General features: G+C 40.3%; 2 protein-coding genes across 2 annotated transcripts; both read right to left on the reverse strand.

Annotated features, from left to right (window-relative positions):
- Window positions 1-3,405: 3,405 nt before the first annotated feature.
- LOC110949021 (toll-like receptor 13) lies at window positions 3,406-9,711 on the reverse strand. The gene is made up of 7 exons (XM_051939904.1): window positions 9,578-9,711; window positions 8,064-8,946; window positions 7,404-7,962; window positions 7,181-7,328; window positions 6,715-7,085; window positions 5,871-5,964; window positions 3,406-5,007 (listed from the first exon to the last, which is right to left on the reverse strand). The coding sequence occupies exons 2-7, from the start codon at window positions 8,887-8,889 to the stop codon at window positions 4,255-4,257; spliced, it is 2,751 nt and encodes a 916-aa protein (XP_051795864.1). The 5' UTR covers window positions 8,890-8,946; window positions 9,578-9,711; the 3' UTR covers window positions 3,406-4,254.
- A 1,528-nt stretch (window positions 9,712-11,239) lies between these two features.
- prr35 (proline rich 35) lies at window positions 11,240-17,023 on the reverse strand. Its single transcript, XM_022190825.2, has 4 exons — window positions 16,937-17,023; window positions 16,281-16,336; window positions 12,736-14,283; window positions 11,240-12,548 (listed from the first exon to the last, which is right to left on the reverse strand). Exons 3-4 carry the CDS (start codon window positions 14,130-14,132, stop codon window positions 11,729-11,731), a joined length of 2,217 nt encoding a protein of 738 aa, XP_022046517.1. The 5' UTR covers window positions 14,133-14,283; window positions 16,281-16,336; window positions 16,937-17,023; the 3' UTR covers window positions 11,240-11,728.
- Window positions 17,024-18,891: the final 1,868 nt, after the last annotated feature.

The raw sequence follows: 18,891 nt of genomic DNA on the forward strand, positions 1-18,891 counted from the left end.
TATTAAACTATGACGTTTTAGTCACATTTTGGACGACATACTAAACTATGACGTTTTTGTCATTTTTTTGGATGACATACTAAACTATGACGTTTTTGTCAGTTTTTGGACGAAGTTTTAGTCACATTTTGGACGACATACTAAACTATGATGTTTTTGTCATTTTTTGGATGACATACTAAACTATGACGTTTTTGTCAGTGTTTGTACGACATACTAAACTATGACGTTTTTGTCATTTTTTTGGACGACATACTAAACTATGACGTTTTTTTCCACATTTTGGACGACATACTAAACTATGACGTTTTTGTCACATTTTGGACGACATATTAAACTATGATGTTTTAGTCACATTTTGGACGACATACTAAACTATGACGTTTTTGTCATTTTTTGGACGACATACTAAACTATGACGTTTTTGTCACATTTTGGATGACATACTAAACCATGACGTTTTTGTCATTTTTTGGACGACATACTAAACTATGACGTTTTTGTCAGTTTTTGGACGACATACTAAACTATGATGTTTTTGTCACATTTTGGACGACATACTAAACTATGACGTTTTAGTCACATTTTGGATGACACACTAAACTATGACGTTTTTGTCAGTGTTTGGACGACATACTAAACTATGATGTTTTTGTCACATTTTGGACGACATACTAAACTATGACGTTTTTGTCAGTTTTTGTACGACATACAAAACTATGACGTTTTAGTCATTTTTTGGACGACATACTAAACTATGACGTTTTTGTCAGTTTTTGGACGAAGTTTTAGTCACATTTTGGACAACATACTCAACTATGACGTTTTTGTCATTTTTTGGATGACATACTAAACTATGACGTTTTTGTCAGTGTTTGTACGACATACTAAACTATGACGTTTTAGTCATTTTTTGGACGACATACTAAACTATGACGTTTTTGTCATTTTTTGGACGACATACTAAACTATGACGTTTTTGTCAGTTTTTGGACGACATATTAAACTTTGACGTTTTAGTCACATTTTGGACGACATACTAAACCATGACGTTTTTGTCATTTTTTGGATGACATACTAAACTATGACGTTTTTGTCAGTTTTTGGACGAAGTTTTAGTCACATTTTGGACGACATACTAAACTATGACGTTTTTGTCATTTTTTGGATGACATACTAAACTATGACGTTTTTGTCAGTGTTTGTACGACATACTAAACTATGACGTTTTTGTCATTTTTTTGGACGACATACTAAACTATGACGTTTTTTCCACATTTTGGACGACATACTAAACTATGACGTTTTTGTCACATTTTGGACGACATATGATGTTTTAGTCACATTTTGGACGACATACTAAACCATGACGTTTTTGTCATTTTTTGGACGACATACTAAACTATGACGTTTTTGTCAGTTTTTGGACTACATACTAAACTATGACGTTTTTGTCATTTTTTGGACGACATACTAAACTATGACGTTTTTGTCACATTTTGGATGACATACTAAACCATGACGTTTTTGTCATTTTTTGGACGACATACTAAACTATGACGTTTTTGTCAGTTTTTGTACGACATACTAAACTATGATGTTTTCGTCATTTTTTGGACGACATACTAAACTATGACGTTTTAGTCACATTTTGGACGACATACTAAACTATGACGTTTTTGTCACATTTTGGACGACATACTAAACTATGACGTTTTTGTCAGTTTTTGGACGACATATTAAACTATGATGTTTTTGTCACATTTTGGACGACATACTAAACTATGACGTTTTAGTCACATTTTGGATGACATACTAAACTATGACGTTTTTGTCACATTTTGGATGACATACTAAACCATGACGTTTTTGTCATTTTTTGGACGACATACTAAACTATGACGTTTTTGTCAGTTTTTGTACGACATACTAAACTATGATGTTTTCGTCATTTTTGGACGACATACTAAACTATGACGTTTTAGTCACATTTTGGACGACATACTAAACTATGACGTTTTTGTCACATTTTGGACGACATACTAAACTATGACGTTTTTGTCAGTTTTTGGACGACATATTAAACTATGATGTTTTTGTCACATTTTGGACGACATACTAAACTATGACGTTTTAGTCACATTTTGGATGACATACTAAACTATGACGTTTTTGTCAGTGTTTGGACGACATACTAAACTATGATGTTTTTGTCACATTTTGGACGACATACTAAACTATGACGTTTTTGTCACATTTTGTACGACATACTAAACTATGACGTTTTAGTCATTTTTTGGACGACATCCTAAACTATGACGTTTTTGTCAGTTTTTGGACGAAGTTTTAGTCACATTTTGGACGACATACTAAACTATGACGTTTTTGTCATTTTTTGGATGACATACTAAACTATGACGTTTTTGTCAGTGTTTGTACGACATACTAAATTGTGACGTTTTTGTCATTTTTTTGGACGACATACTAAACTATGACGTTTTTTCCACATTTTGGACGACATACTAAACTATGACGTTTTTGTCATTTTTTGGAGGACATACTAAACTATGGCTGCACAGTGGAGTAGTGGTTAGCACTTTAGCCTTGCAGCAAGAAGATCCCTGGTTCGAGTCCCAGCCTGAGCCTGGGATCTTTCTGCATGGAGTCTGCGTGTTCTCCCTGTGCATGCGCAGGTTTTCTCCTGGCACTCCCACTGTCCAAAAAATATGCTAATGACTAAATCGCCCGTAGGTGTGAATGCGAGTGTGATTGTCTGTCTGCATATGTAGCCCTGTGACAGACTGGCAACCTGTGCAGGGTGTCCCCTGCCTTCGTCCAAGTCAGCTGAGATAAGCTCCAGCACCCCCCGCAACCCTAATGAGGATAAAGTGGTGTATAGGAAATGGATGGATACTAAACTATGACGTTTTTGTCACATTCTGGACGACATACTAAACTATGACGTTTTTGGATGACATCCTGAACTATGACGTTTTTTCTCTCATTTTGGACAACATACTAAACTATGACGTTTTTATCACATTTTGGACGACATACTAAACTACGACGTTTTTAATCACATTTTGGACGACATACTAAACCATGACATTTTTGTCATTTTTTGGACGACATACTAAACTATGACGTTTTTGTCATTTTTTGGACGACACACTAAACTATGACGTTTTTGTCTCACTTTAAATACAGAAAAAAGAAAAGAAAAAAAACTGTCTCTGAAATACTCAGTGAACTGATGCGCCATCTAGTTTTAAACTGAATAAGAATTCTTAATAATATAAAATGTAACTGACTGAGCTGTATTAATTAAATCGAGATATTTCAAATTGAAAGAAACAACATTGACTGAAAGATTTAAGTCAACCTTAAATTCATTTCCCTCAGAAAACCATTCTTTAATATCTTGCCTTAAAATGAGCAACATTTTTTAAAAATATTGGTATAAGTAAAAGTTTCACATTGATGAACATTTAATGGCATTAACTCAATAATTATAAGGAAACAGAAATCCATTTCTAATATTTCTATCAAATATGTTTATGTCTATAAAATATACTGGATATCAATAAAAATGTCTGCATAGTGAAATATATGAAGTCCATCGGCATTTATCCATCATATTGATGTTTAAATAATGGAAACTCATATTTTGTGAACATTAAAGCATGGAAACACATTGTAGCAGACCCCTAGAATACAATGGACTGTTAATGCGCCTAATATAGACTTTTTAAAATATTTACTCACATGTGGTGAAATTTATATTGTGACTTTTTGTACATAGTAAATCATTAACCAATGGTGTATGGACAAAGTTTATCTGAAGACAACACTCATATCAGTTGATTATTACCCATAAATACCCAGATTTTGTTACTTTATCAAGAGTGCAGTGAAATGAAAGGAGCTGAACAAATAAACAGAGAAAGTCTCACCATCTTAGTTTGAAGTTGTGTATGATATAAAGCTTCTTTTAATTTCTCAACTGATCTTTTGTCCACATTTATTAAATAAAAATATTTTCTGGGGCTGTGTCAGATTAGTTTCCTGACTGAAAATGTTAAATAACCTTCCATTGTTTCTCCAGTGACTGCACTGCAGAGAGGGAGTTAAAAGCTATAATAAATGTAACATCCATTAGCCTCGCAGACACTTAATGCACAAGCCGAACAAAGAGGGTCTCTGCTGTTTGTTGTGTCCTCATTATTAACACCATTAACAGGAACAATGGAGTTGTTATCCAATGAGCCGAACCAACTCCTCTTCTCCTCCTCCCTCCTCCTCCTCCTCCTCCTCCTCATTGCCTTTCAAAGCATCTATCAGTCTGACCCAGAAAGCGTCCTGCTCCTGCGGTTCCTCAGGCCACAGCAGGTAGGTCTTTCTGCGGACAATCTTGCGAAGGCGGGTATATGGAGACAGGCAGTGTTCAGGGATCTCCTCCAGGAACACCAGCAGCAGGACGTCTCTGCCATCACACAGCAGCCTCAGACTGGCCAGCTGAAACTCCACAGAGCACCACTCACTCTGCAGGAAGTGGCGTGTTACCACACAGATGGTGTGTCGGGAGCTGTAGATGGCTGCCTCGATGTTCTCCAGAACAGCAGTGCCGGGCCGGAAGTCTCTGTGGTGGAGACACAGTCTGAGTCTCTTTGCACCAGCTGCTGGATTCTCTAGATTAGGCAGCAGTTGTCCCATCACCCAGGCCTCATCCTTGGAGCTGTAGGAGACGAACGCATCGTACTGATATTTGGCCCCTTCCGCCCCTCTACGTCCTCTAAGTTTTGCTCTGACAATGAGCAGGAAGTAGCGTAGAGCAGGACCCTGTATTTGCCAGGTCAGACACACACATACCAACAACACATCGATCACAGAGCAGGTGATGAAGAGAGTGAAGGAAACCTGTTCATAGGAGCAGGCCTTATCATCAAACTGCCACAGGTAGGAAGACCTCCTGTCGTTGTCACATTGCAGATTGTACAGGTAGGACACCTACAGGGAATTAGCAGGAAAAGACACAAGATATTACAAAATGAGGCTTCAGGATGATCCTCCATCTGTGATAGGTGATGGTAGTAAAGTTAAAGTCATAGATTTATGCAGCTGAGGAAAATGAATCCTTACATACCTAAAATTTCTTTTAAAAAATCAAGTACACTGAAAACATATTGTACGAATTCCAGAGGACTGCATATCAGGACATTTTGTTTTACTTTATGGCTTGTCAAATTACAAGGGGCTCAATAGCTACTAAGAAAAAGGAGGAGATGGGAGGAAGCCATGACTTGTACTGCAGTGAAGGGGAGAATAAATAGATTAAAATATAATCATTTAATCTGTGATATATAGTGTGTTCTAATGGTCAACTCTACCTGGTCAAAGGCTTTTTTGGTATCAAGGGATAAAATAATCACAAATTGAGAAGAGGACGGAATCTTAAGATTTAGAACAGTGTGTGTGTATTTTTTTTTAAAAAAAAGTCCAGTTCAGTCCAGTTTGATCTTTCGATATTATTGTTAATAGCAGTTTTCCCAAGCATCCAGCCAGATAGATTAAAATCCACATTCATTACAGAGATTGGGTTGTATGATGAGGCTTCTAATGGGTCTTTGTGATACATAACAGTGTAGATTCATTTAGGGTTGGAGACAGAGCATTTGCTTTGAATAATTCATTCTTTGTAACAGGAGTACAATTTTCACGATTAAACACTGCTATTTGTCACAGGAGATTTCTCTTCTTGCATTGTTTAAATTCCTTCTTAAATTTCAGATGCTGTAAAATGTTCATCAGACTGTTTCCTAATCCCATCACATATCTTGGGAAGTAAAATTCCATCAAAAAATATGAATTACCTGTGTATGATCATTGTTTATGGCCCAGGTCTTGAACCAGGAGTTATCACAGACACAGCTCAGAGGATTTTCTGTAACATCCAAAACTCGCAATCTGGAAACACACAACCATACTCCATGGTTAAAGTTAAATAGATTCACATTCATTACAGATATCTGTGTTCAGGTGATGTGGACACAGAAACAATGAAATCTAAATCTGAATGGCTGTTTTATGGAAAGTGTTATTTAACAAGTACAATGTGAAAAAATCAGTGAATAAGTCAAGAATTTTACTTTCTTTAACTCAAATATTTACAAAACTGGGTTATTTCTCATATAGTATGAGAAATTATCCAGTATTTGCTTATTTTTGGTCTCAGCAACATTTTCAGTTAATCTCGGTTTTTAGCTGTATTTCACTATGCTCTCTGTACACCTGTACTTAGTCGGTTAAACCTCAAAAACAAGAATATATGTAAGCAGCACTCTTAGTTACTTCCATCTTCTTTTAAGTCCTTGTGGGCTTTTGTGGTCTTAAGATCATCATCTGGATCTTTCATTTGGTCTAAAATCATTAAGGCTGTCCAGGCTTTACCCAGTTTTTGAAAGAATCTGCAAAAATGAAATCACCCTGATATCAGCTGAGTTACCTGAGCTGAGAAATCCTTCAACTATAAATCACCGAAAAAAGTGGTTTGAACTTGGTTGCGTTTGCATTTAGTGAGTATTGACAACAAATGCAATTTTCTATTTACCCTAAGTTTTCCTTCAGTCAAATCTATCTCATAGCAGGAAAGCAAATAAGCTGACGACTGCTCCTTTTAAAACAGAACAGTTCACTAGACGTTTCAGTAAATCTTACCTTGGCAGAGCATCTAGCAGGTCTTTGTCCACAGTGCGGATGTGGTTTGCTTGGACTTTAAGGACCTCCAGTGTATTATCTGGAGGCAGCAGGTTTGTAGGCAGAACATCAAGGTCTGCCCTGTACAGAGTCAGCTTCTTTAGCCTCTTCAGAGGCGACAACACTGCAGTCAGGTTGGTTGTTTTCATAACCACTCCGGCTATATACAACTGTGTCAAATTGACGAGAGGAACGAATGCATCGGGATGTATGTTCATCATGATGCTGTGACCGATGGCAATGTGGTTGAGCCGATGTTGGCCTTGGAAGAAATTTGGCCCAATATTGCCAATACCTTGACCTCCAGGCCCCTGGTAATTCATCTCCAGATACTTCATGAAAGGCAGACAAAGATAAGCCTGAATAGTGCATCAGTGCTCTTCTACTGTTCAGAAAGAGTAGAACTGCCTGGTAGAAATGCACTTACCTCCAGAGAAGGAAGGTTGATAAAAGGAGTTTCATAGGACCGAAAATGAAGGCGATTGTTATACAGAACAAATTTTCTCAAATTTACAAGCCCAGATAGAATTGGTGGTGTCAGCCTCTTGATGCGGTTCCCACTTAAGTCCAGGTATCTAATGGATTGAAGGTTGTATTAATTAAATGAACAGAGAACAAAGATTATTAGAAAAACAGACAATACTGAATACCTTAGGTTTGTCAAGTCCTGAAAGGAGCCTTCTTCAATAAAGTCAATGATGTTGAGACTGAGGTTGAGCTTCATTAACTTGCGCAGTTTCCTGAAAGGCTTCTTGGTGATGTATTTTAGCAGGTTGAACTGTAGGTAGAGCTGCTCAAGTTGGGTGAGGGCACTGAACACATTAGGTGTCAACTCAGTGATTTGATTTTTCAGTAGAGACAGACGGGTGAGTCTCTTCAGAGGGATAAACCAGTCAGGGTCAAGTTCATGGATTTTGTTCCTGTCAAAGCTTAAAAAAGTGAGGTGAGTCAGGCCTTTGAAAGTGTCCTGCTGAAGGATGATGTTATTTTGATTCAGCTGCAGTGTTTCAAGTCTTCTGAAACCCTCAAATGTAGCGTTAGATATCTGCCTCAGCCCACAGTTGATGAGATCAAGTCTGCTTGTGTTCCCCTTACCCAGCGACAACTGGGCCACGTTCCCAAAATTTGCATCCAAGATGGCAATCACCTGTGGAAGGTTGCAGTCCAACAGGCTGGAGTCATGCTGAGGTAACTTGGAACCTTGCAAATCTACCTGTAACATAATATCTTTGAAAATCAGTTGAAAACAATACAAATTAAAGCAATAGATGTCACAGAAACAAAGATATGCTACAATATATGGACTATACCTACTTCTATTTTCTCAAGTTGGTCCATTCCTCTCAGAAGTTCACAGATAGTCCAGGGAGATTTATCCAGAAACAGAGAAACAGACAACCAAGACAGATTCCTCTTTGTCTGCATAGAGAGTCCCACCAGCAGTTCTGCTTTAACTCCCTGCAGGAGCAGAGTCTTCAGCTTTGGGTTGGAGGCAAAAACATCAGCTGGTAGCTGCATTTCTGTGTTGTTGGACAGTCTGATGTACTCAAGGGCAGGGAAACAGCTCACATTTAACTTCTGGATGTTGTTGGCAAAAAGATCAAGGTGCTTGAGAGTGGAGGAGCCTCCAGACTGTCCACAGCTGAAAGTCTTGAGCTTGTTAAGAGAAAGATCAACTCGCTGAATCGCAAGGAGGAAATCAAAGACAGCTGGGTGGAATAATAGAAGTGTGTTGTGGGTCAGAAGGAGTGTTTGCAGACTGGTTAGTCCTTCAAATGCAGTGGGGTTAATTTGTGAGATGTTGTTGCAAGTGAGGTTGAGACAATCCAGGGAGTCCAGGCCTCTGAACATGTCGCCTTTCAGAGAGACGAGCTCATTCTGGCTCAGATCTAAGTGTCTGAGACCGGTCAGCCGGCTGAATGATCCAACTGGGATGACTCTGATCTTGTTCTTGAACAGGTTGATTGAAGTTACATTATCTGGGATCATGCTGACAACATCTGATAGGTTCACTATGTTCTGGTTGAAGCACCACATGGTGTCTGTCTTGGGGAAGTTCTGAGAGCAGCCTTTAAAGCCAAAACCCCAGCAGGCCGAGGTGTGAAGAAGAAGTAGGAACAGAACAGTTCGCACCATCTTTACGTCACATCCAGCTCTATTTGCACAGACTGCGCAGAGGTCAGGCCAGGAAATCTAAAAATACATTTTTTTTAGCTCTCTTGAGGACAAACAAGTTGTTAACACATAAGACGAGTGGAGCTGCAGATCTAGACAATAATTCTCTGTTCAATTTGTTCATTCAAAACTTTTTTTAAACCTAGAGTATTGGAGTATCTGATATTTGGAGGCCTCATGTACAACATAGCTAAGTAAAAACATTAGATATATATAAAAAAGGAAGTAGACACGCAACAAACAAGTTGAACAAACATTACAAAGTATTAATAGGTAAAATGAGCAAAATAGAACATAAAAACAGCAACACACGGAGGTAAAATAGGATGAAATTTAACTTTGTTATTATAAAAGAATATAGAAAAACTCTATATAATATATATATATAAAGACTGTTATAAAAATATTTAATACCGCTTTAATGTTTGAATTAAAGGGGTATTAAATTATACTGTTTAAAATATAATAATTCTCTTCATTAACAATTAGATATATAAGTAGAAGCATTCAATAATAGTTTTTTGTTTTGAAAAATCGTTGGTCTTGTAATTACAAGTTCTTCTATCTATCTATCTGTCTTACATTTTTAACTACATTTTGTATATTTAGCATCTTCAAACCCTATCGATTATAAAGTACTACAACTTACCCTTCTATGCTCCTCTTATGCAGCTTAAACACACAACTGCACTTCCTAATTTACAGCGTCTCTATATCGGCACATTTGTCTGAATACTTTTTGAGGAAGGATGTTGCCTACACCTCTGCGTACACTCAGTCTATTTACTGAACATAGTTCTGCTTTAAGCCAGTTGTCTGCAGACATGACATTTAAAGTCACTGTGATTTTATCTTAGACTACGGAGAAAATGTTGTTCAAAACCGCTCAGTGAGCTTCTATGGTTCCTTTTTCTGTCTGCAACAAACATTCGTTTGTCCACATGAGGGAGCTGTCAGCTTGGGTTCGGATGTTTTTGACACTTAAGTTCATATGCAGGAGAGTCCCCAAAACCAAGCAGGGTGATTTTGTTATTAAGCATTTAGATTATTAAATTGGAAGATCGTTATTATCATTTGACGTTTTTAGAGAGACAGACAATTTTTAATTAGATGTTTTCTTAATAGGTGCTGCAGGATGTGTGCTAAGAAAAACTTTACTGCACTGCTTCAGTAAGAAAATACAGAAACCAAAGATTTGTATTTGTCTTTTATATCATCTGTACTGGAGGTATTGCTATTAAAGAAATGTATACTTTAATATTCTTCAAAAATATTTCCTAATTTAAATGATTTGCTGATTATTGTTTTAATATGTGGTTGTTCTTAGTTGCACAATTTCTGTTTGATTTTCCAATCGACTCAGTTAACGTATTCAGACAATATCGAATATAAATTGAGGGGAAAAATGATCAGACAGTCATTTTGACCTCTTCAGGCTTAAATACGCTCGTGGCTCTTCTGGTTGTGGCAGTTGACCTTTCCTGAGTGTGATGGTGGTAAAAGGGCTGGAGGACGTGGGGCAGCCCTACACTCGGTGCTCGACCTCGAGGCAGACAGGTAGTCTTCAGTTTTTTGCCTATGTGGACTCGGCCTCGGGGCCCTGACCTTTGCAGAGGGGCCCTTCTGGATGCAGGAGCGGAGGCACAGGTAACCCCACTGATGGTGATTTGGCTTCAGGAGCTGCTTCACCTTTAGCACAGGGACAGAGGAAAATCAGGCACTGCTGCTACTTTAGATCTGTTTGTGTCTTTTTGTGTTTCCAGTGAATAAAAATTGCAGTGACGGGGTGTAGATTTAAGATTTCCAACTGTGCAAAGGGATTACAATAACATCTTTTCTCCTTCAAGTCACCTCAATTCTCTTGATGTTTCATTACTCCGCCACAGAGGTTTGGTTTGTCTGTCTGTCTCTGTCTGTCTCTGTCTGTCTGTCAGCAACATTATTCAAAAACAGATGAACAGATTTAGATAAAATTTTCAGGGAAGGTCAGAAATGACACAAGGACCAATTGATTAGATTTTGTCAGTGATGCAGCTTATAGTCTGAATCCACCTATTTTTAAAAGATTTTTGCTGTCGGCAATGATACAATGACTGAGCAGCCTTGGCAGAGTACTGCGTTCTCTGAATGGTTTTCTTGTTATTTCATGTTTTCCTCATTCTGTTCATTTCTTCCTTAGGTCTTCACCCTAAAATTGAATTTGTCTCATAGACTTGATATCATAATCTTATATCTCATTTGGGAAGCACTGTGGGTTAGTTGTTTTCAATTTGCCTTTTAAATAACAGTGACGTGGCTTTTATTGTCCAACTTTCATAAAAAACAATTAAACCCTTTATTTTTACTCATTTACTCAAAGAAACAGTGTGTATAATACATTTTATTTTCATCAAGTAAAATGATGCAGCCCAACATCACATCATCCATATAAAAACATTACCCTTTAAAACATTTTACATTAATTACATTTATTGTCATTACAGTATTTACAAATCCATTCAAAGGACTGTCTCTCAGCATGTTTTCAATGGACTTAATTGTTCAATTGTTGTATTTTAAGGAGGGCCTTATTGTAACAATCAATGTCCCTATAGTGCATTAGAAAAACCTTCTTACACATTTTCATTCATTCTCAGTTTGTCTCATAAGGTGCAAAAGTTTTGTTTTTGTAAAGGTAAACTTAGAATAAGAGTGACAGTCTTCTTCCAGCCGATGAAACTCAAAGGCATGCCAGTAATAATAAAAACAACTGCATTTAAGCAGCAGTATGCATCAGTTATTTTACAGTCAGAACAGAAGTTTAGTTGTCAGCAGCTGTCAAAGGGCTCGGAGGACACTGAGCCTCCAGTCGCTGTATGGACGGGGGTCTCTTTGGGGGTTTGGCGGAGGAGGGGATGTCAGCAAACACGACTGATCGGCCATCAGGGCAGAGCAGGACGCTGGAGTCGGCCTCACACTTAGTGGTTCTACTCGGCCACAAGGCCTCAGCTGGACTAGGCCTCAGGCCGAGACCACCGGGGGACAGAACCTCTGTGTTCACCACCGACGCCTGACTCATCTTGATCAACATGTCCAGCGACTGCTTTCGACTCTCCAGTGAAGCCTTCATCACCTTCCTCTCGCTCTCATCCTCTTCTTCCTCCCTTTTCTCATCCAATTCCTCATCCTCCTCCTCCGTCTCCGTTGTGTTGTCTCTGACGCTGCCGTCCTCTCTAATGCTCTGCTCGCCGACTGATTCCGTCGAGTCCCTCTTTACTGACAGGTCCAGAGGTCCGTCGCTTTGCCGAGCCGTTCGCTCTAGTGCCTGGTGAATGTGGGAGAGCTCGCTGCGGATTTTGTTCAGGTGTTCCCAGAGGTGTCGCTGGGCGGGAAGGTCTTCTTTTTCTAGGTGGGACATCTTGCGCTCAGCCTCCTGGTACTCCTGCAGTGCCTTGGAGAGGTCACTGAGGAGAGCAGCTACTGACTCGGAAGCCCCCTCCCCAACTGTCCTGGGAGCTGTCTGGTCTTGATTGTTGGATCCTCCGCAGGTTGAAAGAGAGGAGGTTTCACTGTTGGGGCTGGTGAGAGGATCATTGTACCATAGTTCAGTGGGCCGAGTCTGAAGCTGAGCATCCTGTAAACTAAGAAGGGGAAGACATTATTGTTAAAACTGGAAATCTGCAAAATTTGAGACTAAAACAAAATTAAATACTTCTAACAGTTGTAATCTAACTTGCAGAATTTAGATATAGATGTAATAAAAGTGAAGGTGATGCTTCAACTGCTTAGAATAATTTCCATAAAAATAGAAAGTAATATTTTCTTTACCTGTTGTGGAGGCGCAGCTTGTCTGCCGTCATATTGAGACTCGATGCATTTTGAATATTTTTCAGAAGGTCCAAAGTGAAGCCCATGTTCGGCTTCTTCTCCACAGGAGCATCAGGGTTTCTCAGGGCTGTTCCCGTCCTTTTGAGACCCCAGCTTGCTTTCCCTTCCTTAGCTGTAGCCTGCAGTTTATCTCCCAGTCTGTATCCCTGGTCGGGGGAGTCTCTTTGGGGTGACACCCAGCCAGCAGGGGAAACAGCAGTTCCTGGACGTAAAGCAGGCACTTTCCACAGACTCACTTTAGGCTGGAAGCCGGACAATGGACTTGCTTCTAGACTGTTTGCCGATGTCTTGAGAGATTTGCTGGCATCGCTCTGACTAGAAGCTGATCCAAACGTATGCTCACATAGGAAGGGATAGTAGAGACGAGGGGGTATGAGAGCTCTGTCTGTGTGTGCACTGGAGGCCGGGTGTATGAGCTGAGCTGCCGATGCCAGGAAGGGAAGCTGGGCGAGCTGTGCATGAGTCTGTGCGGAGACACTGGAGGCTGCAGCAGGAATAGCTGAGTTCATGTAGGAGAAAAGGCTGGGGCTGATTGGATAACCTACACCGAGCACAGACAGGTTGAGTCCAGTGGGATCCTGGTAGTCTACCAGGTTAGGTGGAGGAGGGTAACAGGGGATTGAGCTACTCACTCGGGGCTGAGCACCTTCTGCTTTGGCCTTCGTGTGGCTGGACGCCAGCAGTCGCCACTGCTCCGACAGAAGCCCAGGAGCCGTTAGACATGTCTTTGACAACTTGTAGTGTCTCAGCTGAGCCTCCACCTCCACAGAGCGTGCTCGTAAAAGCTGATCTTCAAGGGAGAGCATGTCGGCCATGAGAAGCTCTGACTCTGGCTGTTTGGTTTTCTTGGTGGCACACTCGACAGCATCTACTCTGCTGTTGCTACCGGAGCTTTCTTTAGTGATTTCTACTGGCTCTCCTCGTCCTCCTTCTTCTTCATCTTCTGGTCCCTGGCTTTCCCTGCCTTCGCCTTCATCCTCCACCGACCTCCGCTGCCCCTGTTGCCTTTCCTCAGCGCGCATTACCTGCTCTAGCTCGTCTTTCCCGTTAGCATGTAGACCGTGCGCCTGCTGAAAGGGTCTGAGCTGGTCTGGGTGCAGGATGTTGCCCTTTTTATAAGGCCAGTCTGACTCTATGAGCAGAGACAAGGAGTTCTTGCACAGGCTGTACTTCATGTGATTGTACAGGTGGGACTTCTCCATACAGGTGAAGGGGCACTGGAAGCACTTGTAGTTGTAGGGTTTGCCCCACGGTCGTGGGATGTAGTGGGGCTTCTTAGGCTTGCGCTCCTTGTGCTTGCTGGCGGATGTGACTTTGCAAGTGTCATCCTTGGACATGATTGAGTCTTGATATTTCTAAAGATTGTGTGATTGAGATTGTGATGGCTCAAGCTAGACTTTTATGTTTTTCTGTCTTTTGGGTCAGAGTACATGTCATTTGATGTAGGTTTTCCTCAGTTTTGTTGCATCTTTTTGGTAAAAGTGGAATCTGTGAAACAAACAAGACAATAGTTTGTTAATGAATGTATAAATGAACAGATTGAAGGATTTGGGTGCTTTTAAGTTTTGCCTTTGTTACATTTTGTTCTTTGCACTTCTGAAAGAGTGACGCATTTCCATACGAAACCTTAATATGAGAGATTAAGTTGTGTGTGCACTGAAGGGTGCTGTATATCATTATGCACATATGTGTATTATGAGAGCACATTTGTTGTCTGCCTAAGCTGAGGGTTGCCACTAACCTAACTGCAGGGAGGCCCACACCACTCTGTTCTCACTGTACCTGCCACTACTCATTAGTTCCAGTGCAGCACCAGGCGCTGGCAGGGCCCAGGGCTGGGGGGCAAACAGGGCCGTCACAGGGGACTCTGCACCTGTGCAGTGGGCCTCGCAACACTAACAGGCCTCACTGAGTTTAGGGGCCCCGGACCCTCGGAGGCCAGCTACAGGCCACAACGCAACCATGCTCAGGATGGCACACGGCTGGTAGGGAAGGGAGAGAAGTTGGGGGTTTGAGGCCCGACTCCTAATGAGAGCCTGGCGTCATGCCTGAAGGGCGTCATTAGTGCCAGGACTGGGATCTGGGTCAAGACATGGCGCATAAGTTCAACTGCTCTCCTGTACATATCTGTGCATTTAGCGTCCGGTCATACTTGGGCAATAGCAGCACAGATTACGACAGGTAGAATTTGTTTTTACTGGTTTTAAGAGTTGAATAGGGTGTTTTGTATTTAAAAGGTATTGCAGCTGACTTTACAAAAACTAATTTATTTTTAATTTAGCATGTCTCACAAAAGATGCCAGACCTTTTAAACCTTAAGCACATTTACAGCTTATTTTTTGATATTTTAGTCTCTGATATACATTTGTTCTAATTTTTAATTTAAATAAAAGGCACTTTCATTTTATATTTTTACCCACTCACACAAGGTTTATTGTAATCTACAGTTTACTCTTTGTATTTACATCTAATAACATTTTCTCTCTCATTTCTCTCTCAACTCCTCCTCATTTTTCTAACAATTGCATACATTAGTTTAATTAAAATCCCTGCATTCTAATCCCCTCCCTAAAATAAATTCAAATAGTTTTTTTCTCATCTTTTAAATACCAGAAACTTTGTGATCTTTTTATACTGTGAGCTAAGCCGTTGGCTGAAGCCTGCAGTGAAAGAAGATGTGAGGAGGAGTGCGGTCCTCAATTTAAAACACTCTGCTGTGGGGGCTTTTATTTTGCTTTTTTCCTCAGGTCATTCAAAGATGAAAGCTTGAGTGAAGTTCAAGGTCCAAGCAGAGGTAAAAATAAACTTCACCAACTTGTTTTTTTCTGTCCTGTACAGACTGCATGTAACACAGTTTCAAAATAAAATCCAGTGAAGCAAACACAGGTGACGAATGACCAGTTATACTGAGTGACAACCTCATCTATGAACGCACAGCACGGAGGGTGAAGATGAAAGACAGTGTGAGTCTAACACAGGATGGCAGGCTGTTGCCGACTGCTCTCCCAACTGGACCCTCAGAACTGGCCCGTTAGTGGCTGACCATTGATTGGCTCACTTGTCCGCCCTGAGGCTCTGACCTGAGCTTTGAGCTCATAATGGAGTCTAACAGCTGCTGCTACGAGCCAATCAATAAAAATCATTTTTACAGTAGATTTCTTCCCTCTTCTGGCCACTGCTATCTGCTCCCCTCTCCACTGACTGTGCACTTTGGCCCCCCACCGTCCCGTATCCAAACCCTGCGGTCTTGTTTTAAGCTTTTAGGGATGATGATCAAACACGCCTAACCGCTTGAACATCTATTGTTGCAATTAAGGAGGTTCACCACACTAAAAGCTTTGACAAGCTACAGCAACCGCACTCACTGTTGACCGCCCATAGGACTGGCTTTTTGAAAGGCAAGCACATGCAGACAAGACCGACAAGATAAATTGATTTAAAGTTCTTATGTTTTCTAAATTCATACTTTAAGTGAAACACTTTACCTAAGATGATGTTCAGGATGATTTGTTGTTTGGTTCTTTTTGGGAAGAGAAAAGTCCTGGGGAAAAAAGAAAGAGGATTAAAGATTTGATCATTGTTATTCCATGTTTTTTTTCTTTATAATAATGTGGAAATAAATACCTTCCTAAACAAATTGATCAACATTTTGTAGAAACCGACTGGAGAAAAGCTATAAAATATTTGTATATATGAAAAGTTAACTTTCATTTAAATTTATCAGTAAACCAGTAGATGATGCTGATAAATTATTAAAAACTGTGACTAGCCCATAAGTGAGTAAATGCAATATGCATAAATAATTATATACAATTCTATCTATGTAATTACTCTACAGATATAGTATTAAAATAATCAAATTAAGTAAAACTATCACTATGAAACATTACATAAATGTATATGATCTTTTCAGAACCAAATTCAGTCACATAATTTAAATAACTGCACTGAATTAAAGCTCAAAAACATGCAGCTTCAAAATAAAACAGCATCAAAACATTGTGATTTTGCAACCAAAAGCCCCATGTGAAAGGCCTCCTTTTAATTGTATTTTTTAAAATATCACCTAATTTCCACCAACTAATCTTTGTGCATGCAATGAGCCACTTAAAAAGTAAAAAGGAAATGTATTCATCCGTACCTAGAGAGCGTCCCGGTGTGGCTGGCTGTCACTCCTTTGCAGCGGCAGGGCAGCGCATCCCGCTCAAATGGGAGCGCAGGAGCGAGTGTGGAGATATATATTGACTGGGAGCATTGCCCTGAGGCGCTACAATACAGCAGCTCCCCCCCTCCCACCTCTCTCCTTACAGCCCCCCTCTGGATTGTCAAATGTGGTCTCTACCTTGCAGTCAGGATGCAATATAACAATTTACACAATTTTGGCAAAAGGTTAGGTTAGTGGTGTCTTCTTGTTGAGAGGGAGGATGGAAGTGATGTTTGTCTGGGTTAAATCCTCCAATGTGAGGTAATTTCAAAGCTCCTTGTCTGCTTGAGTTTTTAAACCGAAAGGTGAAAGAGTTTAAAGGCTTCTTGCAAAACAAACAAAAAAAACCAACTCTGACCAGTCTTGTATTAAATTGTTCATTTTACGCTCAAAATGATGAGAATTCTGGGATTTTGGAGAGAAAGCCCATCCTTTGCAGCAGAGAATAAACACACTTCAGTGTTATTGTCTGAAACGCAAAAAAATCCTGATCTTTAACTCTTAAACATTTTTTTTCTCTTTCCAAATATATCTTTTCAGATTCTTTTCCCTTTGTCCAGTAATTAATTTATTCTAAAGGCATTCAATTTTGATGAATGAGGAAATAAAATGCAACAAAAATGACTCCAGTTGTTTCCTCTGCTGCTATGAAAAATGCATTTAAACATTTTAATTCAGTGTATTGTCCTCTACCTTAAGTTAAGATAGGATAAGATAAGCAAAGATAAGTTAAGATGAGATGAGTTAAGATAAGTTGAAAAGAGATGAGATGAATTTTATCAATTCTTTAGTGGGGAAATGTACACGTTACAGCCCCTAAATACAGATAAGGCATGAAAGAAGCAGGACAAGCATAAGATAAAGTACAAAACGACTAAAACAAAGATATGATAAAGACCTAATAAAGACAATGTACAAGGCATGATGAATTTAAATATGGAAATGTACAGATATACCTTCACCATCTATATCCATGTATTGCATTTTCTTGGCTGTGCAACACTAAGTATGTCCGTTCCAGGCAGCCAGTGGAGATAAAAGCGTGTTTTAGGGTAGCTCCGTTCCCCCCCCCCCCCCCCCGCTTCACCTCACTTCACCTGCAACAGCATTCATGCAGTGAAGCATCAGGGGTTGTAGGTGGGGGGTTGGCATTTGTACAGTAACTGCCTTCCTCAGAAAGAAGTGATTAGCTCAGCTTGTAAGATCACTTCCACAATGACTGACATGTACTCCTCTATTCTCATCCACTTCACCTGTCCTCTTTATTTGTCCTCTTCTTCTAAATCTAACCCCAAACTCTCCTCCGGTCTCCCTCCCTCCTTTCCTCTCCTCTCTTAGCCTGTGGCGGGCTTTGGGTCAACTCCAGGTTCTTCATTTCTCTCCTCTGGCTGGGTGGGAAGCGTGCATGCGAGCCCCTTTGAGAAATGTCAGTGTCCGTGTGCTGGGAAAGTCGGGGGCCCTTCACGAGCCATCGGGCCTGCTGTCACACAGAGGCGGCCAAATGGAGACTGACAGGCCACTCCATAGAGCCTAACCATCTGTACCAAATGTGACAGCAGGGGAAAGAGGATGTCTGGTAAATCAGGAGGAACGACAGGAGTGCACTATGACATGAGGAGGAAGCAGAGAAGGAAGAGAAGCTGGGGAAACAGAGAAAGATCCTCCAATTCTTAAAAGCGCAGGCACATGGGAGGAGATGTCAAGACTTTTTTTTTTCCTTCCACAGAGTAAGAAAACGTTTCGCTCCAACTACAGAGACACTTGGGAGAAAGTGTCAGTTTCTCCTGTTAAGTGTAAGTGTGTTAAGTGAGGACTGCCGCTTCCTTCAGCCTCTTTGTTGTCAGATCCTCAGTTCTGCAGTGGTTGGATGAGAGAGATTGTAGATATTAGTG

This window comes from Acanthochromis polyacanthus, chromosome 19 (genome assembly GCF_021347895.1).
Source record: "Acanthochromis polyacanthus isolate Apoly-LR-REF ecotype Palm Island chromosome 19, KAUST_Apoly_ChrSc, whole genome shotgun sequence".
In the NCBI taxonomy this organism is placed as follows: Eukaryota; Metazoa; Chordata; class Actinopteri; family Pomacentridae; genus Acanthochromis; species Acanthochromis polyacanthus.